Source organism: Caloenas nicobarica, chromosome 14, assembly GCF_036013445.1.
Source record: "Caloenas nicobarica isolate bCalNic1 chromosome 14, bCalNic1.hap1, whole genome shotgun sequence".
NCBI classification, from domain to species: Eukaryota; Metazoa; Chordata; class Aves; order Columbiformes; family Columbidae; genus Caloenas; species Caloenas nicobarica.
Window position 1 is genome coordinate 992447 of NC_088258.1, and position 25129 is coordinate 1017575.

General features: G+C 44.1%; 2 protein-coding genes across 7 annotated transcripts in view; one reads left to right on the top strand and one right to left on the bottom strand.

The window, feature by feature from the left end:
• Window positions 1-544: 544 nt before the first annotated feature.
• Window positions 545-19632, bottom strand: LCMT1 (leucine carboxyl methyltransferase 1). Its single transcript, XM_065644841.1, has 11 exons — window positions 19154-19632; window positions 17919-18010; window positions 17186-17307; window positions 15682-15758; window positions 14990-15051; window positions 7708-7810; window positions 6278-6398; window positions 5383-5484; window positions 4872-4963; window positions 2743-2840; window positions 545-1412 (listed from the first exon to the last, which is right to left on the bottom strand). Exons 1-11 carry the CDS (start codon window positions 19381-19383, stop codon window positions 1390-1392), a joined length of 1122 nt encoding a protein of 373 aa, XP_065500913.1. The 5' UTR covers window positions 19384-19632; the 3' UTR covers window positions 545-1389.
• A 77-nt stretch (window positions 19633-19709) lies between these two features.
• Window positions 19710-25129, top strand: part of ARHGAP17 (Rho GTPase activating protein 17) — a 39520-nt gene continuing 34100 nt past the window's right edge. For all 6 annotated transcript variants that reach the window (XM_065645104.1, XM_065645110.1, XM_065645108.1 and 3 more), the window contains exon 1: window positions 19710-19879. In XM_065645104.1, the coding sequence (XP_065501176.1) occupies window positions 19827-19879 (53 nt within the window). In that variant the 5' untranslated portion in view covers window positions 19710-19826. The remainder of the gene's footprint in view (window positions 19880-25129) is intronic.

Genomic DNA, 25129 nt, shown 5'->3' on the forward strand with positions numbered 1-25129 from the left:
TCTCAAACCTGCAGGCATAAGCATACCATCGATACTGTTATCTAGGAAGCAAAGGTTATAAGCTCCTTTCATAACTGCACAGTCCATCCCTTCCCTTTGGGGGCAGAGTTTACGCGAGCGCTTTGCAAAGACCAGCAGAGCATTAACCAAATATTGTATTTCTGTGCCTCATCATTTGGGAAATCAGCTCGACACACACGGAACAGCAGGAGCTTCAGTGACTGCAGCCAGTGACTGTGAGAGGGGCAGGGAAGGCCACTTCTTTTTACTGCTTCTGTTCCTCCAAAATCACGACTGTCACCTCAAAGAACTGTTTCCTTTTCCCGGTACCTCAAAAATCTCCTTCCCTACATCTCCAGTTCAAGCCCACATCAACAATTTCCAAAGCCTGGAATTCTTACACTACAGAAAGTCATACAGCACAAAAATGGTTGCTTATGCTTGCAACTGATTGAAAAAAAAAAAACACTCTTGGTGAGGCAGGAAAAACGTAGTCACTAAATCAGATATATATAGGTAATTTCTGAGTAAGACACTAGGCAAATTATAAATACTAAACATTTATTGTTTTTCTCATAAGAAGGTTGCAAGATTCCATTTTGAACAATAGGACAAGGTCTTCCGTTGCTGTTGGGATTTTGTTTGCTTATGGGGAAAGAAAGAGGAATGAGAAACTGGTGTAAAGATACCACCAGCAGCAGTGCAAATGTAGATTTATTTTTACCTTCACCATCCCAGTGCTGAAGTGCCAAGTTAAGCCCTTCCCAGTTAAACACAGTCTACTTGAACATCATCCAGTTCTTGTGCATCACTAAACAAGAATCCCAGCCCTCCTCCTTCCTTCGCCCTTCCCCAACAAGAACACCCCCAGTACAGTGCCAGCCTGGGAGCCACAGCAAAGCCTGGAGAAAGCTGACATGGTGACACTTCATCAAATTAAACCTGAACAGAATGAACATTTACAGAATTTAACCTTCATGATCAGCCGTGCACAGTGCAGAGATATCCAGTAATGCAGCTCACCAGCATCGGTTTTCCAGCTTTCTGTCACAAATACATTTTACATGTCCACAAAAAGACAAGAGGAAAATCGAATAATCCAAGAACACTTTACTTTCAGTTTTAAACAGGAATTACTGACATTTTATGGAAGTCCATCGTACATCTGGGAATGGGATGTGAGTCTCACCTCATAACAATTGCTCACAAAGGGCAAAAGAGACTCATTAAAAGTACCAAAAGCCAACGGGAGAGTCGACCCCAGCAGCAGCCGGGCTGGCTGTACCGGTGCTGCTCGCAGACGCACACACTGAGCTCGGCACATGCAAAGTCCCGTTTTCTGTCATCTCTCGCTGTGGCTTTGAGGCTCACGGCTTCGCTCCAAACACATCAGAACGTGATGTTTGCAAGACCTGTTTGAAAAGAAAAGGGGGTGGAGGGGAAATAAGTGTTTATTCTTATACCACCTGTACTTCACTGCCATTACAAAGTTAGACAAGGATGCTTTCAGAATATATATATTTTTTTAACTTAAATGTGAAGGATTTGGTGGGAGGAAATAGGTCGATCTGAGCTTTAACCCTTTTCTTGATTGTGATGCAGGAATTAATTTGAATAGGCCAGTCTGAAGGAATACTGAAGATATTCACGGCAGAAGGAACAACACAGAGGCTGCTGCTGAACTAAGGGTCTGCCCACTAAATTAAAAAGAGAAAGCTGGGGAAAGTACCATTAATCAGGGCAGTAAATTCACACTGGATGAAGAAAAACTGCTGTAGATTAAGGCATATCCTGCATTAGATATTTGATAATCTCCTTTGGGATTCGTATTTTTCAACTTTTTACCCAAAATTGTCCTTGGTGCTTCTCTAATCACAGCAAAGAATATATTTACATTTGCTAAGGAACAGTAAATGAAATTTGCTCTTGAATACTGCTTTGTCAGGAGCAAGGGAAGGGCAGGGAAGGAGAAGGGAGGAAGACAAACTGGCAGGCAGGGAAGTTTTCTGGAAAGACTAAAGTCCCTGAAACTGCGGACAGAAGATAAACTGTGTGTGCAACAGTTGTCTAATTTGGACAAAAACCAGCTGTAGACACCCATCCTTCACCTAAACGACAGTTATTTTGATTTTTGTTATTTCTTAAGCAGCAGAAACATACATAATGCTACATAAAGCATGAATCAAGTCTCTCTATTTCAATGAAATTCCAGTCTTGGAGAGAGAGCATTTTAAGAACAAAAAGAAGAACATTTAAGAACATTTAAAAGAGTTAACTTCAGAGGGAATTTTTTCCCCCAGGAGGAAGTAGCATGGAAAACTTAGTCTCAGATGGATGTAAATGGGGACAGTGCAGAAGATGACTGGGCTAAGTAATACAAATTTATTTTTATGTTGTCAGGACACTCTGTTTCCATATACCATGTGCCCATATGGCACTTGATATGCATAGGATTTGTAAACCTTTCAGTCAGTACCAGTAGTATAAAGCAGGCAGTTATTTAAAGTAGCGCATACGGCATCTTTTGGTGTAAAAATTCAACCCCCCCCTGTACTGGACAGGCTTCAGGCGCCTGTACAAACCCCCACAAGGCTGCGGGGAACCAGTCCTGAGGTTTGGGAGGGAAGCAGAGCCCACTCCTGCTACAGGAGATTTCCATCGGCCGCCTGGCGTACGCTGTCCCGTCCTTCCCCACGGGATTTCAACGGGAAGGGCCATCTCCCGGACGCTGGAGGACATTACCCAGATTGCTGCTGTCCCTGGAAGCCCAGCAGATGCAGTAGTGCTGCATTAGTTGTTCAAACAGTTCCTTTTCATCTAGGAATTCAAGTGCTTCTATTCTGCAGAAATAAAAAGAAAAACTGTGATTCAAACTGGAGTCTCAGTCCAGTTTTTCACGTACTCTTCCTCCCTCCATAGGGGGGAAAGCAATGGCCAGTAAGGCAGTTACCTTTCTAGTGAACTAATACAGGCATCTGTCCATAATAAAGACACCACCACCACCACCACTCCCAGCCTTTGTTGTCAATGTATGAAACAAGTAACCCAACAGACATTTTCAACTTCTCATCCCTAGAACTTCATGTTCTGGGACTAATCTCTGTAACTTCTCACAAATACCACTATTCCTCTTCTATCCCCTTTTACTGCATGTATCTGGTCTTGCTGGACTTAAGTAGGCACAATAGTACAGCCTCATGGAAGCAGATTTATCCTTATCAAATGATTACAGCAAACAGTTGCAGGCAGTATTTCCTCCAGACAATCACAAGTCCATATCATGTTGTGGAAGAAGAGTGATGGGTAAATCAGTGCAGCTTCTAACAGCTCCCACATGAGCTCATGATGAAGCACAAACCAAATGGTACATGTAAGATCTGAGCATTTTTTTCCTAAAATGATCCTACTTAGGATTCTTAAAGTAAGATCTTTTAATTTCTTCCAAACGAATGGGAGAACTTCTCTCAAGCTGTGCTTGCTTTAAGAAGTTTAACCTGGCACATTCCTCCCTCTCACTCCAGATTACTTGCATATTGGAGTGTTTTATTTTCCATGCTAAATATTTGGAGGGGCTGCTACTGAGGATCAAAAGAGGCTGAGGGGCAAAAGTTGCTAAATACACTCACAGATGTGCAAGTGCTGCAGAAGAACACTTTTGTAAACATTTTTTATAAACAGAAAGTGTTATTTACCTCATTACTACTGAAGGACAGGGTTTATGTAACCTATTTCTTGGCATTTGGAACAAGTGGAAGGAGCTGAACAGATCTAAGGTAGTCAGAAATGCTGCAAAAGAACTACAAGCTACGTCTCTCCATCAGTGCCATATGGTACAATCACACAGTCAGCGTTCCTATTTAAATAACCTGTGATTTTCAGTCTCACCTGTTCAGTTCCATGGTTTGAGAAATCCCCATATGTGAATACTTATTTTGACCAAGGTAACTTGTTCAGCTAATTCAAACTATAGTTAATGAATGACTCATAGCAATTCACACTTGATATTATATACCTCAGAAGTTACTCATTAAAACCAGTTTCTCCCCTTTTTAGCTTTTCTTTAATGCAAAAGTTTTAACAAAATCCATGCAGATTAATGACTTGTAACAGCCTTTAGTTATACCCTGTGTGCACTAAGCTCTGCCTAGAGACCCAGTCTTGCTCACAAACATGAGATGAATGGAAGAGGCATCGATCTGAGAGACAGACAGACCCACTGTTGGGCACAGCTCTCCTCCCTCTCCCTCTGTTTTCACAGAACAACTGGTCACAGCACGACACCACTGCCCTGCCTTGGCTCATTGCCTAAATACGCTGCCAAGGAGCAAGGGAGAGGAGAACACGACTGGCCACTTTCTACCCACTTGTAGTAGAAAAAGCAAATGTCTAAGTAATCTTATGTAGGCCTAGGAGATTGGAGCAAACACCTGGATGTCACCTCCCTTGGGGACATGCAGAGCAGCTGCCTGTTCTGAGTGTGTTTTAGGACTCGGCTCCACACATCTAGTGCTGCGGAGGCTGGATGTTCACAAGAAACATCTCAGGTGCTGTGCACACCCAACACAGCATTTCTGTAGCATCTTTTATCTGCAAATTTCTGTCATGAGATGCTTTATATCGCACCCAAATAAATCATCACCGCTGCCAGTCTACTTCTGGCAGCAATAACCCTCTGGATCATTAACGCTGCTCCAGGCGTTACCCTCAAGGCTCTGCAGAGCTCCAGACTCAGACTCATTGTCTGCCCAGCCAGCATCTGCACGCAGCCTGTCCTGCTATACCGAGGGATCTCTTACTATGTGTTGATGTGTACTACCTTGGAAATGGCATCTGAAGATGACTTTTGGCTGCAAGCAAGCTTTCAGTAATACCTTTTGACATCAGCCTGTGGCAAAAAGCTGTATACTTTCATCATATCAATGGCGTGTGCAGCTTCCCAGCCATTTAACAGCAATCGTTCCCTCTGTAAAATAAACAAGCAGTACAGTTTTCAGAGGACTCTAGGAAAAATATCAGAGAACAGTGTTTCCCCTGAAGGATTTTGTAGGCCACCTGCTTGACCTGTCCTTTGAAGAGCTCTTATACTCTTTTCTAAGCATCTGCTGTTGGCCTCTGTGCAGAGAGGACAGTGAGCTGGATGGTGCTGTGCTCTGACCTGCTGCAGTTTGTGCAACTACTGAAACTAAGCGATATCGAGCAACCCTGGCACTGATAACAGGGAACCACTGCAACACGGATGGGAAAGGGTTTCAGCAGGTAGCAGCTGCCCACCCCAAACCTGCTGGGATCACTGCTCTGAGCCTTCCATAGCACACACACAGGCAGGACTTGCAGACAGGTCAATTAAGATTCAAACACACTCAGAGCTCTGTGCCCCTTTACCTGCGAGTCCAAGGATCTGCAGACTTCCACTCCAGCCAGGTTACACTGTCGTCTCTGCAAGTTCTCAATCATGATCTGTCCAAACCGGTCCATCATATTCACCTCAGGTAGAGAAGGAGACAAAAGTGTTCCCCCTTCCGAAAAGAACGTAATCGCAGCGAAAAGCAGTAACTTTGGTTAAACTCTTGAATTGTCTATGTCATAAGATGTACAGAATAACATTAAAGCTAAGTTTCACATATTCTTACACCAGGTCTCACCTCCCACTGCCACAGCCTCCTCGGGCCCCTCACGTTTAGCGCCAGTTTAACGGTGACAAAGCTGCTGCCTCGGCAGACACGGGGACTCTGCACCGCGCACTGAAAACTGACTCTGCTTTTAATCATCAGCAGCACAGTTCAGGTCTCCTGCGGCGATTTACAACTTGGAAGATCCTGTTACCAATTCCTGGAGCGACCCGGTTCCCCCGAGGCAGCATTTTTCTTCCATACAGAGCAGCTGTGTTCATGCTGATGTGATTTTTGCTCCACTTTGCCAGAGAACACAGAGGGGTAATTATCTAATTTTATACACTCATATCCAATGTTCAGCAGCATTCCTTTTCCCTCTGTCTTATCTAAACCAATATTCTATGGTTTTCTCCACATAAGGATTAACCCTCAGTTCTTCTAGTCCAATATAATCCAGCAATTGTCTTTCAGAATAGCTGTATACTCTTTACAGTGAGCTAACAGATCTATAACATAAAATGCATTCATTACTAAAGAAATTCAGCAGAAACTGCTGTCTACACAAAAGGATATGGCCCACTCTTTATTTTACAAGCAGAAATCCCACTGTTGAGAGCAGTTTTTATGATAATAATGCATGTCTAAAACCACCATTTTTGTTTTACCTGCTCATAATTTATAAACATCGCCACTGGAAAAGTGCTTGCTGCCCACTTTAGGAGATCTGCAGATTGCTGCGGTGTCATGTAAACCAGCACGCACTCTGCTACCAGAAGCGTTGGCAATCTTTAAAACAAACAAAAAACACCTCACAATAAGAGAACATGAAACATCTATAAAGAATTATTAGCAAGCAAGTAATTTCGTGTTCCCAAAAATTCATAAAGGTGCTACTGTTTTTATGAACTAGACACTTAAGACTGAATGAAATAACTCCAAGTTGACTAGAACTGGGTTTTCTGGCAGTCGACAGGGGACTCCCATGGTTACAAAGCAGAGATACCAGGAAAAAACCTCCCCTAAGTCAGCTGTCCTATGAACACAGAAGACTGTGTATTCTGTAAGTGTTCTTGAGCTGTGGGAGCATGAACTGAAGTACATACTAAAATTCATTTGGCAGAAGAATTGTACCCTATAGATAAAATCCACATTACTTTAGAGATCAGTACAATCAGGAATAAAATTGGACGAATTTGTTCAATATCTGTAGAACAAGCTTCACATATAATCTAACAAAATACAGTCTTTAGATTGCATGTTGCCTCTTCCCCCTCCACCCACAAAAAACCAAATCAAACCAGAAAAACTACACAAGTCATTTCCCCTAGAATTATGGAGTTTGCTTTTAATTGCTAGAATGAACAAGAAAAAGAAGAGTCACTAGAAGTAGGAGAAATTCCACAAAGAGCAGCTATGTAGGCAAGCAAGGCAAGATTTCAGAAGATGGAAGTATAAAGACTTAAATGGCAATTTGATGCATTCTGCTTACCCATATGCTCTCTCCCACCCAGCCAGATAGCCGCTATTTATAGATCTTATATTTGAAAGGTCTGTCCATCATCCACTCAAAACTTAAACCCTGCCCCCTCCAGAAGCCTCACACTGAACAGCAGAATCCCAGATATTGGCTTCCAGAGCCAAGTTCCCAAAGGACTCCATGGTTATCACTGTACCAGAAAGTCTGGGGAGCAACAGGGGCTTTAACTGGAGGAAATAACTTTAACTGGTGTGAGACGATCATACGCCCCAGAGAACCCATCACCAGAAACACATTCTCAGAAGTCTAGGCTTCATTCCCCCAGCGATTCAAGAACAAGAGGCAAATAGTTCTGTGATGTTTGCTCTTCCCAGGAAGGATGGAAGCGCAGTGTGCAGAGCAGTCTGCGGCAGGAACAGCTGTGCTGCAGCGTGAATGCCCAAACAGTCACGGCAAGAGGTGTCTGAACAATCCCTGCTGCTCCCAGGGCTCAGGAAAAGGTAACCATGGAAATGGCATAATGAGCACTGGCTGCAGATGCTGTGCCCAAGCCTCACTGCACTCTCACCAGGGCGCTCCACAAGCCCTCACCACAAAACCAAAATTAAATGATCTTACTGTATATCCAGGTTATGTTTCTTTAATTTTTCCTCCAGATCTGATGAGAAACGGAGATCTGCTCCCACTATGGAATAGCGAGTGGAGTCCAGGCTGTGAGAATCTGCAAGTTCAACATTTTGAGAGACTAATGGTTACAAATAAGAGAGATGCTGAAATTATAAATTTAAAAAAAATACACCAGAACATAGGAGTTTGAAGTCAAAGTTTGATCTGTTATACCTAACAATGAACAGCAAACATCATTTTTTGTGGTTTACAGATGGTGATACATTAGCATCAGACTCCATAAGAAGCCTCATCTTTCACTCCCCAGCCTCTGTAAATGCAGATGGGTTATCCTGGCCGTTACCATGGTTTCAAGAAACCCAGAGAGAAGAAAAATGTGAAGATTAAAGGCAGCATTTTTTGTTTCATTTGTAGAGTCTTTTTAGATGACCCAATGTATGTACATGAGGAATTACATCAAAATAAGTACATCGATTTCTGAAAAACTAAGTTAAAAGTAACAATGTTCCAAATGTTAATGATATAGCTCTATAAATTAACAATACATAGAGTTACATCGTATATATGGGCATCAGACACAGATTTGGGGGCCAAAATAAGTTATTATGTAGGGTATTTAAGCACAGAGTCAAATTAGAAACGGTATTCTGAGAAAGAAATATTCACCCCGGGATACAAGACGCAGGAAGCGTCTGTGAGTGCTTTCCAGCTCGGAGGAGGAACAAACCCTGACGCCCAAAGACACTTTGCACGCTGGCAGCGCTGCCCAAAGCGGCAGCACCCGAGCTGGCGCTGCCGGTGACTGAGCACAGAGAGCACGGGGACAGGACCAGAGGAGCCAAGCGGCTGGAGGGACGCGGTGAAAGGGGTTTTCCATTTTAGGAGAGAGAGAGAGAGAAAAAAAAAAGGCAACAAAAATTAAAAGCAACGTGTTAAATTAAGCCGTGCTTCAAACGTTCTGGAAGATGTAGCTCCATTTAGCTTTCAAGTGAACAACTGCTTGAAAACGGCACTAGCAAGTGACAATAGCTGTCTTTCCAGGAACACTTCTGAACACGTACAGAAACCAGAACAGTTCATGCAGAGAGTTACAGAGGGAGGAGAGGAAAAAAAAAAGAAAAAGAAAGCTGTGCAGCACATGATGCAACATTTTGAGTCAAGGCTTTTTTCCATGTGCATGTTCTGTAAAAGCTTTACTACTTCCCACACCCTTCTATTTAAGTTATTATATCAAGGCCATGATAATGGCATCAAAAAAGGCCACACAAAAAAAACCCCATACCACACAGATGAAAGTATTTATATAGTGCTTGGTTTGCTGTCCAGAGACACAGCACAGCAAGCAGTCACCACAATTAGTATGAAATTAACGCAATCTGCTTGTCCAGCTTCATTGACCTGGACACACCAGTACGTTAATTATAACCAGAAATAAAGGACTTTTTTTTTTTTAAGTGATCCAGTAACAGAAGGGGTACAAACACTTGAAGTGGAAGCAAATGTCTTTGCTCGCGCCATGTTGATTTGAGAGTTTTTAGCACTGAAGAAAAGGAAAGAGCAAAATCTCTCAAACTGCAGGTTAGAAAACTGTCCTTCTAAATGGTTCCAATTTCAGCAACCAGAACGACTTGCACTAGTTTTGATAAGCCTGTACTTGCATGAACAAACCCCAGGGGATTTCTGTTGGGCCCTGACATGGTGGGAGGAACAGCCCGGGCGTCCTCAGTGCCGCTGGGCAGCCCAGCAGGGCCAGCTGCTCCGGACGAGGGAAAAACAAACAGCCATAGGTGGGTTATTTAGAGTTAACTACTGGGGAAAATGAAAAAAAAAAAAAGCTCACGAGGAATGGATTGTCTCCTTCTCTTCGAAAGCCTTTCATTCCATTTCCAGCACCCGGGCTGCATGGTGCTCCTTCGGTCCATTCAAACAGAATGTTCTTGTTCCTCCACACATTTTCCTGCCAACTTCCCTCGACTCAAACACAACTGCAGACAGTACCGAGGCCGAGCTGCACACGTATCGTACACGAGCTGATATAATTGCCAGAAATCGTGCGTTTTAAACATATCTGAAAGCGCCTCATCAAATATCCTCATAATTCATATATTTCAACATTCACAATCAATACTTATCTCGTGAAGAAAATCTTAAGGCAAAATATGAAATTTACACTAGTCAAATTTAAAACGGGAGAGGCAGACGGAAAGAAAGCAAGAGGAAAGAGTTGAAGCTAAGCCCTTCCAAACTTCCTGGTAAGATTTACTGCTGGCTTCCACCTTTGGCCTACACTTGGCATTAAAAAAATCCTTTATATATAAAGTCAAAAGGATGAAGAGATCAAATTTAACTAGGTAAATAACTTCAAGATCTTAAAATCAGACTGACAACTGCTCCATCACTTCATACTTAGATAACATAACTCATTTATTGCACGGCAATGGCAGCTGATGATAGTTGGATCTGTTCCCAGCCTGGAAGCTAAAAGTCAAAGTACAGCAGTAAACATCCCAGGAAATAATGCACTGCTAGGTCATGGTCTGGCACCAATTTCTACTTCATTGTAGAGTCTGATGCTCTAAGTATGAATATTTGCAAATATGTTGCTACCCTGACTGAGCAGCATTGGTGCAAATGTATTTTACAATACCCATCCAGCTACAGAGCAGCTGAAAAGGCAAGTTTTAGCTTGGTAGCACAGGCACATGGCCTCCACTGATTTCTTCTTACGAACAAGATGTGTCTTTTAACTGAATCAGTTTTTTTGGTGGATATGTAAAATGTATTTGTGACAGGAAGCTGGAAAAACAGTGCTGGTGAGCTGTATTACTGGTGGTTCAATTCATTGAAAATCCCATATTCTGAGCACTAATTCCTACCCAGGTGCCAATTCTTCATGTAGCTTTTTAGCAAAGTTGCTTGGTCACGATGCTCGCTCTTAGAGCACAGAGCTACCTTCTGGTTTTCTGTGTGATGCTCACACTCAGCACATTCAGTTATGTACAAAGTTTCTCTCTTGTACTTGTCTGAAACGAAGGTTTGAGAAATACAAGGGAAGGAAGAGTGAAGGAGAAAGAGAAGAGCCCCAGCGCTCCAGCCCTCCTCATCTCCCAGCCTCAGCCTGCTGCACGCCTCCGTTCCCTGGGCACGACGCAGAGATTGTTCTGCTCTCATACCACTTGTTTGTATATTTTCCTTGACTTTCGGCACAGAAGTAACAATACAGGTGGTTTAAATTTAGATATCACTGCAGTAAATGAATAGTAGGAGGAGTTGCTTATAGTTGCCTTTGGACCTCACTGCAATAAATAGTTTCTTCACAGGAACGTGCTACCAGCAGATAAACGCCCTGGTTTATGGTGGCCCTCGGGCACTCACCCGCCTGCTCAGCGGTGTTATTCAGAGCACCAGGGTGCGCAAAGTGCAGCATCTCCTCTGCTACCAGAATTCAGAGTTTTCTTTTCTTACTGTCTTCTCAGATTAGAGAAACAACTTCCTGGAGTTTTTCCAAGAGACAGCATGCAGGATACTACTGACTCAAACTGATTTCATTGGGGTTTTCATCCCAAAGTATCTTTGGCAGCTTTACAACCACCCAGCCCATACAACCTATTCTGCCAGCTCACAGGCATGACAGAGCGTTGGTCTCACTCAGGTTGGTTATTAACTGCAACATCAGAACAGGGTACGTCCCAAAACACAAAGAAATTTAGTTTGTCCTGTAAGCAGGGGATCATCCCCAAAGCAGGCATGCAAGTCAGCAAGACAGCGACACCCCAACGTCTGCGTTGGGTCACAAGCAAGCTTGGAACATAGGGAAAAGGAGTTAAAACCACCAAGTCCCAAAGCTGAACTAGAGAGGGACAGAAAGTGTCCAAGTGGCACGGAAAGGTAAGAGTTCACTGATGTGTAACCTGCACTCACAAGGTGCAGCACTAACTTCCCAGCACTGGCATCTGCATCGTAAACCAGATAGCGCTGACCTCTGAAAACAAGTTAACCTGGTCCTGCCTCAGCAATGTCACATCACTGCACAAACGCTCCCCAGGAAACAACAAAGCTGCTCAATGACAAGTGTCATCTTGCTGCATTCAAGGGCAGAGGCCACAAACATCTACACTTGAATTGCAAGCTGTGCTGTCATGGCTTTGTCTGAAGGGCAGGAGAAAGCAGATGTTGCCCCGAAGACGATAAAGTTGTCTGTTAATACTAGCTTCATGAAATGAAAATATTTACTGCAAGAAGAAAAGCAGTAAGAGAAGGAGAGTCATGTCAAGCAATATTACAACTACTCAAAAATCAAATTCCAAAGCACCTAAACAAATTATTGCTGGCATACATGAGGCAGCAGTGTGGAAATGATTTGGGGGTGGGGGACAGGTCAGGACAACCTCCCTCCACAAGATTCTAAAATCCTGGTCCGTATCTGCACCCTGAAAACCACAGAAATGAGCAGCATTTTCCTACCTGGAAACGCTGCTCCACTGTGCCCCACTACACTCCCTGTTCCCAGAACACTGCGCTGGTCTAACAGCTGGACCAGGGCAGACCAAAGGTGCCCCCACTACAGTCCCCTGTCTCTCACAGATACCACCAGCAGCTACCTATGGAAAAGACAAAAAGAGGGCAAAACGCACTACTAATACTGGTATCTATGTTGTTTTCTGTCTTTTTTTCCAAGAATCCTTAAATTTGATCTGGATTTCTGGACCATTCCTGAGCCACTGTTTTTAGATATCTATTTATTATAGCACCCAGATCTTGCACACAGGCAGCAATAATCAGTCAGCAGCCTATCATTTGCATGCGAGGCATAAACTATTTTTTCCACCCATGTGCATCACTTTATATTAATCTGCATTGAATTTATCACCAAGTCACTAATTTCCCAAGATTCTTCTACAGTTCTTTACCACTCTGAAGAGTTCAGACTTGCCAACAAGCTGCCACATACTAGTCACTCTATTTCCCAATCATTTCTTAGTGTTGAAGAAGAACAGATCCCTGAGCACAGATCTCCATCTCGCTCCATGATGAAAATTAACAACATATGCCTACCCTCCATCCTCAGCTCTTTATCCATATGAGAACCATTCCTTCTCTCCACAGCTATGCGATTTCTTTGGCATACTTTAGTAAGGGACACCGTCAAACAAATTTTTCTAATTCAAGCACTATTAGTTGGATGTCCTTTTCCAATGCATCTATTGACTCATGTAGAGAACTGCAATACGGTTGTGAGGCAGAATTTATCCTTACAAAAGCTATGCTGACTCTTCAACACGTTGTATTATTGCTGTGTTCCCCCAAGTCAGTCTGTTAGAGTTTCTGCTAATTTGTTCAGCAGGGACATCAGTCCCACTAGCTCGTAGTTCCCTGGATTTCTCCTGGAGCCTCTCGGAGTCACAGCTGCCACCTTCCAGTTCTCAGGTACTAAGACAGTTTTAAAAGAGAGGGTATATGCCAGTTAATAGCCGAGCGAATTCGTTGTCAAGCTCCTTTAGATGTGTAAGAAATCTCTATTCATCTGTTTGATTTGTCTGCTTAGTGCACAGCCTGTTCTGGTGGCAGTTCCACGTGCAGCAGGGCCAGCCCTGTGTCCATAAACCAGAGCTCCCACATGGATTTCACTCCAGCTGACCTGTGGTTATCGAGTCCCAGTTCAAACTGGGATTCCACAACAGACTTTCCCCAAATATCTGGACATTATGCCCCATCCCGCAGATCTCACTGTAGCCAAGCCTGCATCAGCTGGGTTACAAGAATATGGCAACTCTGAAGTACTTAAAACCCAGCACTTAGAACAACAGAAAGAGCTTTAGAGGAAGAAGCCACTCCAATGCATTCAATCAGTGAAACATTAATTTCTGTTGACTGCTGCAACTTGCCAATTAGTAGCTTTTGATTACAATACACCACTGCAACTTGATAACTTCGCAGTTATTTTACTGTACTAGATGTATCAACAGCTGCTCAGTAACACAAATACTATCAGCCCCTTCTCATCGACCCTGTATTAACGCCTTTGTAACAGTGCTTATGCAGCACATCTAGTAGAGACGAGATATGTTCTAAGAAGATCTCCCACTTGAAACCCAGCGGTCCTTAGGAGCCCATTTTCTGAGACAGGGCACTGGGCTTTCCGCTTTTGAGACCTCAATGTACAATGGAGAATTCAGCCATTCAAATCACATCTAAAAGGTCAGTAAGTTAAGACCCTCTAACATGTTTCAATAAAATGTGCATAATATGCATAAATACACACAGTCAAGTCAGTGGGGGCAGTACTGTGATCGAAGCACTACGAGCCTGGGTGAAGCCTCTGCCCCGGGAAGCAGGAGACATCTCCGCACTCTTCACACTCCTCCTCGCGCTCTGCAGGGCCCTCTCAAGCCCTCCAGACCCTTGGCTAGAATTGTGCTTATTAAAATCACCTGTAGATGGAATCTCATCAGGGAACACTGAACACTGCCAGCTCTGGGTCAGGGTCACATCTGCTAACACTAATTAGTTGGTATCACAGATGCAGATAATTACTGTTCCTCCTCAACGGTCCAGGGCAGCTACTATAGAGCTGTATCTGCTGTTTAGGCACTGAAAACATAATTCACAGAATCACAGAATGTCAGGGGTTGGAAGGGACCTCAAAAGATCATCTAGTCCAATCCCCCTGCCAGAGCAGGAACACCTAGATCAATGGAACCCAGATTTTTTTTCCACAAGGAAATAGGTTTTCAAATTACTGTCCTGATAGAAACATAACGAGGCTCTAAGACAGCACAAGCACACACCACCACCTGAATCTAATCTTCTCTTCAGACTAAAATGCCACAAACGGCACTAGCTCCTGAGAATGGACTTTGCAGGCTGCATTTCTTCTGTGAAGACTCCCCTAAACGTAAAGACCTCTGCTCTTAATGAGACAGAAAGACAGGAAAACACTCAAGAGATATTTTAATCCAGTAAACATGACCATCAGTAGCATTTTTCCTTTTCTGTGACACAAAACCCCCCATAACTTAAGCCACATATGAGAAGAAAAATCCCAACAGCTTTCTGGCAGAATAAAACCACTTCAAGAGAAGACGTTGCTAACATGGCACAGAACAAATGGGCAGGAGCCTGTAAGAGAAGAAAAAAGCCTCTTTTCCCTCCCAATTCTCTGTCCAAACAGCATTTCAAACATTAAAAGCCTGCCTACATAGCAGAACAAAATGATCAGAAAAGTTTTAAAAGTGCTGCAGTACATTGCTGGCTTATTTTGAAGATGACTCACCTATTAGAAGAGAGTCCCCTGAATGGGATTCCATAATTGGTTTTGACAGGGGAGGTTTTGATCTGTGGGAAGAAGCAGCATCTCTGAGCAGTTAATCTTGTTTTACAGCGTGCTTACACTTTTTTAAACATATATGTGTGTGTGTTAGAAACAGACAGGAGAATATCTCTGCCCTCTACTGGAAATAAAAAGTTTTGCAAGGTAGACTCAGTAGTAAGTTGCAGTTGAGTTTTATACCCAGCAGCTCTTAGGTTTTGAGGTAATCGTTCAAGAGGAATCCAGATGCTCTCTTCAAGTATCCTCCATAAGCCTCCATGTATCTAAACAATATCCACGTCTAGTCCCAGCTATCCTACGTCTCTAACGGAACATGCAAGTCTGAGAATTTACTAAAGTATTCAGTAGAAAGAAGACTTAACCACCTCTTATCATCATGAGGCTTCTCCTGCCCATTCTATTTTACATAATTAAGAATAAAGTCCGCTTGCCTCCCTAAAGCTTCCACATATCAACTTCTCCAATTTGGAATAGAGGCTGCACAGTCACATGCAAGACTTGCCTGTATAATGAAACCTCTACTCTAAATCCCAGAGCATGAAGAGTTTCTCAAAAGACAGATGAAATAATTGTAACTTGCAATTCATGGCATTTTGCTGAATTACATTCAGTTCCACAAAGCAAAACATACTTACTTGATATTATGTATTTTTCTTGCAACTATCATTGGAAAATCCACTTCAAAATATTTTCTAGGGAGAAGATTTTCATCCTGAGAATTAGAGTAAGACTCTAGAATTAGGGACATTCGAGTTTCACATGCACATGACAAGAAGATACAACCTTAAGTCCCAAATAGTTTTGGTTTAGTTTACACTGGCATTTGTAACAGTAGTACTTAATGTCTCACTGCTTTAAAATAAACACCAAAAACCAAACCCAAAACAGTTAAGAGACATTAGAATGTCCTCTAAGCGTTAAGGAAATTTACCGTTTTATGTCATGCAGCAATCCTAGATACTAGATCGCTGAAACATACATTCCAACAATGTATTACCAGGATCTAGCAGAGCGCAGCAACAGGAAACTATTATGAATTTACCCTGCATCTTTAGTATATTCTTATAAGAAAGTAATCGGGAACATTTTACACAGAAAGTGACCACATTTCCTGATTCATCCTCAAACTGAAGCCAGACTATGAGCGCATCAGTTTTCCTCTACTACAAAAAAAAGGGAAAACCTCTTCATTTTGTGTTGTCACCATCTGACACCCTGACAGATAAGCCGTACTAAGTTTCTCCCCATGCAGCAGTCCTTTTGTGATGGATATGAACTGCCAGTTCCAGCCTGTCAACCTCATGAATTTCTGAACAGTAGATTAAATCAGTAGTGAGAACACTGAAGCGCTCGATTAACTGGGTCCCATCTTCTGTATGTTAATTATACCACACCTGCTCTTTACAAAGAAGAAGAATTGGAATTACAGGCCCCACTTTAGCTTTTAAAAATCACTGCTATAGGAAAATTAACAAAACTATTGACATAGTTTTCATAGGAATGTAGTTAAGAAAAATCTTCACATCTCAGAAAAAAAAATTCATTATTTTTCCCCTTCCACTGACTGAAATATAATGAATTGTGACCAAGCAAAGTGCAGCTGGCCTCCTTGGGCTTTCTTCCAGAAACCAAATTTACAAATGTAAATGCTAGCGAGAAGATGGCTTAGAGGTGTTTTCACTCAGAACAGCACCATCACGTAATATCTGAAGAATGTGAATTTTGGTGAATTACATACATATATATTTACACATCTAAACTTACATTTGTATAAGTAATTCAGAAACATGTCAATAGAGCCTGTATGACCCTGTACTTCGGTACCTTGTTCCTGTTCTAATATGGGATAAAAAAGTGAAACCTAAAGGCTTAGAGAGAACAGCACAGTGGGGAGTTCAGCTCCAGTCCTGACAGCCCACTAGAGGTCAGCGCCGTGTCACACAGGTTTTGGTGAAAGCCAGTGAAAACTGCAGCCCCTCCTGTGCCCTGAGCTCTAAAGGTACCTAAACTAATCCTACCCAAGCCGAGGCTGGGGCAGAGTAGGGCAGGCAGCCCCGCATACCCGCTGTCCCACAGCAGCGCTCACAGAAATGGCTCCAAACGGCCCCAGCCGGGCCTGTTACTCTCAGCTCTCGTTACCTTTAATCTCCAGAACAGAGTATCCATGCCAGCACCGAGATTAACAATTTGACAGTTGCATTCTGTCTTCTTTAGAAAAGCTTTAATCAGATAACTGACTCCATGAACACGAGCGTAATAGCCTGTTAACAAACAAACAAAAAGGTATTTTTATTATTACTTTCATATAATACTTGATATTTAACACACACTGAGATTTTTAGGTAACTTTGTACACTCTCTATTTAAAAAACTGTGCTTCTTAGGAAGAATAATTTTCTCTTTCTAAGCTAAGTGGTTCTGGGTTTTTTTTATTACTAGCAAAATCTGATGCACTGATAAAACAGGATTGCTTGGGTAAATAAAAGTTTTAGTCAAGTTTCACCTCAAACTGTGCAGAGTAACTCTAACTAGTGTGAACATTTTTGCAGAGACCAGAGCTGACATGAGCTGCTGTCCTGGGTCAAATCAACATTTTTGATTGCTTTGCAGAGATTACTGCACGCTGAGACACACAGAGACATTCCGTCCAGAACACAGAAAACAAAGGATAAGAGTTTTGGTTTAAAGAATAATATTTCAAAGATCAGGTACAATATGGAACTATTAGTGTGAAGAAAACTTGTCTCACTCTTTCACGCATTTCCTACACTGCATAAATACCCCATATACATGGAGGGTTCATCAGGTGCTCCTCAAGACCAGCAGAGAACACGTTTGCACTGTCTTTGTTCACATTCACACGCCAACTTGCCTCTGTTGATTTCAGGTGCTTTTCTCTCTTTGGCTTGTCTCACAAAATACTGGATATAAGGGTCCTTCCAGTAACCAACACTCACAGCAAACCTGTCCAGTGGAGAGGAAAAAAAAATACGAGAATTGAGAGATAAGGCCACCAAGACTGACTCTAAAAGATACAGAGGCTGAAAAAGTCACTCTCTGACCTGGCTGTGCACATGCAGACAAGGTTTAAAAACTCTGTTGAATGGGTGCAGTTATTTCAATTAAGAAGCTACAGAAAATCTAGTAACAAATGTTGGTTCTTGCCATATTAAACAAGCACCTTTTTAATGATCTGTGTGCTACTCAATGAACTGTGAGTGAAGACCCTACTATCACCAATACACCTTCCCTGGGGACCCAGCAAAGAGAGGGACTGTCCGAAGCTCCTCAGACCGCACACAGAGCACGTCTTCTATATATCATTACGCTGCAAGCTGTTTGCACTTACTCCAGATCTTCTACATGTCGCTTTAACACAACAGTGCTATGCTATTCTAATAGAACTTATTAGTTTTACAATGGATTTGAAAAGGTAAACTCTCAAAACCAAACTCAACCACACAACAATTTGCTGCTACAAATCGCCAGCAGCCACAGATGTTAAACTCACGCCTGGGCACAACAGAGAAACAAAACTCATGGCCCTCTCAGCACCCACCCTCCAGGAGAGGTGAAGTAAAGAATTCTGAAAAATATCAATTTTTCTCCCCCGAGATATTAAACATCACTAAAATTTCTGACCACCGCCGTTAGCCAGTATAATTCCAGCTATCACTGTGTGCTGCTTAATAAACAAGCTCCCTGTTGAAAATTGGGCGGGTGCTTAATAACAGGAGCGGGGAAGTTCGGGGCAAAGCCGATGGCCAGAGGTGCCGGTGCGGGTGAGCAGCCCCCCCGACCCACAGCCCCTCTCGGGGACACTGTGCCCCTGCTGGTCCGTTTGTCCTCCCGCCCCAGCCCTGCTCGCTCCGGGCACACGGCGCCGGCTGGGGCTCCCGGGCCCCGGCTACCCTCTCGGTCTCCGTACAGACAAAAAGACACCGGCGGGTGCCTGGGCAAAGGGGTTCCTTTCCTTCCCTTCCCTTCCGGCTTCCCGGGGCCCGGTCCGTGTTCCCCCTCGGCCCGGTGCGGGGGCACACCCGGAGGGGCCCATCCCGGCCCATCCCATCCCATCCCATCCCGCCGCTGCCCCCCAGACGCCGCTACCGTTTGCAGACAGACGCGTCCTCGCACGTGCCCCGGACCGCCTCATCCGCCTCGTCGAGGCCGGCAGCAGAGAGGGGGTCGCGGGCAGCGGCCGCCATGGAAGTCTCAGGCTCGGCCGCTGCCGCCACCGCCCCTGCGGCCCGCCCCCCGCCACCACTTATTGGGAGGCCTCCGCAGAGCGGCCCGCCGGAAGTCGACAGCGATTGGCTCACAGCCCCACCCATTCCCATAATACCCAATGAGAGAACGCAGGCTCGGCCGCCCCGCCCAGGAAACGGTGGCGGTACCGCAAGGGAAGCCGGGAGCAGTAGTCTCGGGAAGCGCCCGGCGGTAAGGCCGCGGGGGGTGCGGGACGGGGGTGGTTCCCGGGCTGTCCGCTCCGAGAGGGGCGGCCCCCGCTAACCGAGCCCGGCCCAGCTGCCGCTCCTGAGAAAGCGGCAGAGGAGCCGCCCCCGAACTGCGAAGGGCCGACATCCGGGCTCTCGGCCGCCCCGCCCCTCCCGGAGCCCCGGCTGTTCTCTTGCTGGTGAGGGTGGGGCCGGAAGCGGCGGTGGGTTCCGGTGTGGGCGGGGCCGCCGTCAGCAGTGAGGAGGCGGAGGCCGGGCGGGGGCCGCGCTCTGGTGGCGGCGGAGCAGCGGGTGTCCGGCGGGAGGCCGGGGGAACGGCCGCCGCCATGAAGAAGCAGTTCAACCGCATGAAGCAGCTGGCCAACCAGACCGTCGGCAGGTGGGCGGCGGGGCCCGGGAGCCGTTCGTCCGTGCGAAGTGGCTGCCGGGGAGCGGGCGGAGGCTCAGCCGCAGTCCCGGCGGGGCGGGGGGCCGGGCCCGGTGGGGCTTCCCGCGCCGCTCCCGAGCGGAGCCTTTTGGGGAAGAAGCACTTGTGTCGGTTCGGGAAGCGCCTGGCGGGATGGGGAGGGGATGGGACGGGGCCTTTTACTGCTGGGAAATTAAAAAAAAAAAAAAACCGCAATGAGAAGTTTCTGGTCATCGGTTTTGGCGCCGGGAGCGGCCGGGCGGGTGTCGGTCCGTCAGTCTCCGGAGGTACCGAGGCCTCCGGTCTGTCTGTCCGTCCGTGTGCTCAGCTCCAGCTCCGCTCCCGCAGCCCGTGAAGCGGAGCCCGTGCGGGTGCCCCGGCCGCTCCCCCGGGCCCGTGTCGCGTCTGGTGTCGCGCTCGGGGCCGCGGGGGCACGAAGCGAAGCCCCCGCCGGGCCGGGGGGTCCGCAGGGGCTCCCCTTGGCCCCCAGCGCTATTTGCATCGGGCGCTTCCTGTCTGGGGTTTCGTGACTTTCAGTTCCTTTGTTACTGCGTTAATATTGAGTTATTTCGTCCGTTTCTCACTCTTCTTCACGTTTAAGACTTCAGGGAGTGCATTTTCTGTGACTTTAACAAAAACAACAGCAGCCTCACAGGTGTCACTGCCAGCAGCTTCCAGGGCTCTGATGTCTGGAAAGTCTTTAGCCTGATCCTGTGGAAACAAATCCGTGCACAGACACAGGAGCGTCTGTCCACCCGCCGCCCTTTGGGGAGCTGGAAGTGCAAATGTAACTTTGCTGCGTTTCCAGGACAGTTCTGCATTTTTTCCCCTGGAAACTGCTCTCTGCTTTTAGTGAAAACTTAGTCTGAAACTATAAAAGTACTTTCAGTACTTTTACTGAAAATATAAACTTTCACATTACCTGACTTTATACTTTCGTGGCCTTCACTTCAATAAGTCATTTAATACAATGTTTATTTTCTTTGGGGCCTACACACATATAAAACAGGTCAAGTGTGTCAGCTAAGAATAGCTAAGTAGCAGATTTTTTTAATAGTGTGTTTGTTTTGCTGTAAAAGAGAGCATAACTTCCAAATCAATCTGGTATCCTTCTATTCTCATTTTATGTAAATTAATGGATTTTTTTAATATGTATATTCTTGGAGTGATTATTGGCGTTCCATTTTTGCGCGTGTTAGGCCTGCAGCTCCAAATCCCAAATGGAATTTCGAGTAATCTGCACTGTACTGAGTGGGATAAACATCTCAGGCTGCTTTCTATTGCAAGGGGAAACAGAGAATGAAATGTGGAGCAGCGTTCGTGGTTGTGTGCGGGCTGGGAGGTTCGCAGTGACCTTTGCCTGCTTGCAGCTGAGGCTCTCGGTGCTCACGGGAGGCTCTCAGGGTGTGGTTGTCTGCGCTCCATTATTGCTCAGGTTTCTTCGCCAGGTAATCTGCTGGTGCCTTGGCATCTGCGTCCCCAGTAAGGAGGCTTTCTAGTTTCATTAAAATACAGACAAGTACCTGCATTTTTTTTCCATTAAAAACTACTTAAAATGATACTGACTCATTTATTTTTATAAGCTTAATATTAATAGTTAGTTTAAATTAAACTTAAACTCTGTTTCTCTCCTGTTTTAGCGTTAAAGACAAGCATGTCCTTAGTGGTTCTGTCTTAGCTTGTAGAGTGTTTTTTTATAATAAACTAGTTAGTTGGATGGATTCTTTACCCATGAACATGCAAACTTTTATTTCAGTTGAACAGAGGTGATGAATCTCTGAAGAGTGAGGGTAATCACAGAGTTTTGACCAGTGCTTGTTGCCTTTTTCACATAGAAATTATATTCTCATGTTTGTAAGTCCTATGAATGAAGCAAATTGACCCTTCTAGAGGTTGGTTTGTGTAGTCTTGGTACAACAAGGTGGTACTTACTTTTTTGTTGCTGATCTTGATATTTGTGTCTTTCCAAGAAAGAAAATATTTACAGAAAAATGTTCATGTAATTGAAATCACTTTCATCACTGTAAATCTGCATTAATTCTGCTGAAACTCAGGAAACTTGGTTTATGGGTGCGATTTGGGGATGGGAGGCAAAGAAACGAAGCTGGGAGGTTTGTGTTGGCTTTTGCAGTGTGTGATCACCCCGACGTGTGTGACGTGGGGTCAGAGCAGTAACTCCTCAGCAGGAAAAATCGGCTGGTCAAGAGCTTCATGAAAGCAGAGGAATGGCATTTCTGGGAAGCCTGGGTGTCTGCATGGACAATATTACATAGAATTATGAAATCAATGTAGGAAACTAATTAAAGAGAGGATTAGCTGAGTGGAACAGGATTCCGCAGTAATTAATAGATGGGTTAAATATTTTGCAGTAGTTATCTCGTGGGTGTTGTTGGACGCCTTAAGACAGGTATCCAATCTGCCACCGAGTACTTGATGTGTTTGACACATTGGTGGTAGGTGCTGCAGGTGTGCAGGCGTTTCTGCTGGGGGGAAGAACTCGAGCTCCGGTTAGCTTGTAAAGTAAAATATCAATTATTTGTCTGTGTAAGCTTGGAGGAAAGGCGGAAATGAAACAATATCTTTTGCCTTTATTGGAAAGCCGTAGCGTGAGCCCGGGTCGCTGTGGTTTGGTGTCAGCCGGTGTTGGCTGCTGCAGAGACTGTCCCGGCCTGGGCCACCCCTCGCGGGGAGTTGGCACTAGGACTGTCCAGGGTGGCCTCAGTTGAGTCCCGAGCTGTGGATCTCGGTGTGAGCATGAGGGTCTCGCATCTGCTTGGCGATGGTTGTTACATACACGTGAGCTGAATTAACGCATCAGAATAAAGTGGCATCTTGACCATGACAGATACGCAGCTAATCACATGCAATAACCAGCTCAAATCTGACTTTATTCTGACTTATATCCAAATTTCAACATAAACAACTGGAAACAGCTTGAAACTTTTAGTTAGGTTTGAAAAATTAAGTGGGGGAGGGTAGAGAAGAAAAGAACAACTTTCATTTTGAACTTAATGATTTTCAGGTGCCCTGTGATTCCTGAAAAGCCGTGTGCTGAGATTGCCCTTAATGGAATTTATGCATCTATTCCTCTAAATCCTCATCTGTTTTGAGGACCAAGGCTCATGCACACAGTTCTTTTTTTCACAGACATGTTTCACATGTGCTTTATCTGGGCAGAATGAAACGAAAGGCTTTAGTAGGTGCTGGCTCGTCAATGTGCCAGGTGAGGGGCTGGTACCTCTGTGGGCTGCTCATTGCAGCAGAACTGAAATTATTATATCGTGTACGGTGTCAACAAGGTAATTCTTCAGATATCTATGAGTGTTTGTCTTATAGTTTTCATACCCTCTTATAAATTATGAAGGGAGACAGGTTTTGATTAGAAGCTCAGGAAGTGTTCTGCTGTAGCAGTCATCTCTAATGAAAATAAATGTTCGGAGGTATTGTCATTAAAGGCTTTCAAATGATGCACTAGTAATCATTTGAACTACATAGCTAAGTAATGATATGAGGAGTGAGTCCACAGGGGTGTATCATGCTGTTTACTTACAGAAAAGCAGGTTGGTAATTAATGACACTTATTAGGCTGTCTAACGATTTTACGTGCGTGGGGCTTTCCTGCCTCTGGGGACACCACTAGTAATGTTGTTCCCATCAGTTTCTTTCCTCAGCTTTTAGATGCAATGGGCAGAGTACCATACAGACTGAAATTCTTCCAGCCAACTGGTCTGGAAGGTTTATGTCCAGTGCCGTCAGCTCAGATCCCAGATACACTTTCTGTGTTCCCAGGAGAGATTCTCTACCTGCCGCAGGCTGCGCAGTCATTTAAACCAGGGACGAGCAGATCTGACTAACTAGAAATCTGGAAGAGACCACAAACACCTTAGATTCTTTTTTCTTGCAAAAAGCAAACTTACTATAGCTTTTTTACTAGTTTTCTACTGTTTAAATATAACTTCTTGTATACAAATAGGTTTTTCCAGGCCTTGTACACAGGACATTACTGTGACTCAACAGAGTATTTGAACATGTCTTTTAATAGCTTGTGCCCTGCATAAAATTTACTATGCTAAACTATATTTAGTATTTCTTCAAGCCACTTGGCAACCTGTAAGTCATAAGTTGGAATTGATGTTACTGTAACATAATTATTACATTAAAATAAGTTGTTTTAAAGGGATTATCACTGAATGATTGTGTGTAGTAAGGAGCTGCCTACATCTGATTTGTATGGGGAAGGATTGCTGGAAAACAATAGCTTTTAGTATTACTAAATGGAAAAAGTAGATGGTGCAAGTTATTAATATTTTCGTCCTGCTGAAGTGTTATCTATTGATTCTAGTCTTCTTCAGAATTGTTCTGTGGATGATTACTCAAGAAAGCTCTTTTACTTCTTCATCTTTTGTTGATAGTACTTTGCAAACCACTGCTTCGGAACATCCAAGTTGGTGAAACAAGAGTGCAAAGCACTTCAATCAATAGAACGTTGACTCTGCAAAGCCATTTAATGTCAAAGAAATACTTCTTTAATGTTTTTCTAGTTCTTGTGTGGGGAAAAAAAAAAAAAGAACGACGACCCCGGTTTTGAAAATTACTGGCCCACCCAAACAAGCTTTTAAAAAAGTTAAATACAATAAGCATTGTTTACTTGGAGTGCTTGTTGTCATTGGTAAATAGTTGAAAAAGTGGTAAACAACATCAAAATATGTTCATATTTATGGGTGGGGGAGAATCTGCTTTGTGGTTGGTCTTTTAGGTTGATATTTGTCTATGAGTACTCAAGAAAAGAAAAAAAAGTGGTTTCAGTGTTTATAACAGTTATCTTAAACATTTCCTGTTTATCTCCAAATGAAGGTCGAGGTCTCATCAATTAGAAAACTGACTTAGGTCTTTCTAGATGGCAGATTAATTCAGTGACAGGTTTACGGAGTCCGAGTGGATTGAATTAAGGAGTTCTGTTTTGTGGAATGTGTGCAGACTTTTGGATTTTGTGTAACAAACTTTGAGGACTGATTGAAATAAAATGCATGTGAATGCTGAAGCACTTGTACACTGATTGCAAAGGGAATGTGTTTTCTAACCGTGCACCTGGGGGTGGCTTGGCTGTGGAATGGGAAGCTTTACAGTGACACAAATGCTGGAATTGACACATTCAGCTCCATGAACCGTTCATTCCCTCTTCACCACCCCTGGGCTGCTGAACGGGCTGTGCAGAAGCACCCA

What these genes read in the sequence shown, in the direction of transcription:
- LCMT1 (XM_065644841.1), bottom strand. Translation starts at nt 19,383, where the DNA reads ATGGGAATGGGTGGGGCTGTGAGCCAATCGCTGTCGACTTCCGGCGGG. An exon ending in GCAGATCCTTGGACTCGCAG is followed by an intron (nt 4,964 to 5,382) that starts GTAAAGGGGCAC and finishes TTTATTTTACAG; the next exon opens with AGGGAACGATTGCTGTTAAA. An exon ending in CCACAGGCTGATGTCAAAAG is followed by an intron (nt 2,841 to 4,871) that starts GTATTACTGAAA and finishes TTATTTCTGCAG; the next exon opens with AATAGAAGCACTTGAATTCC.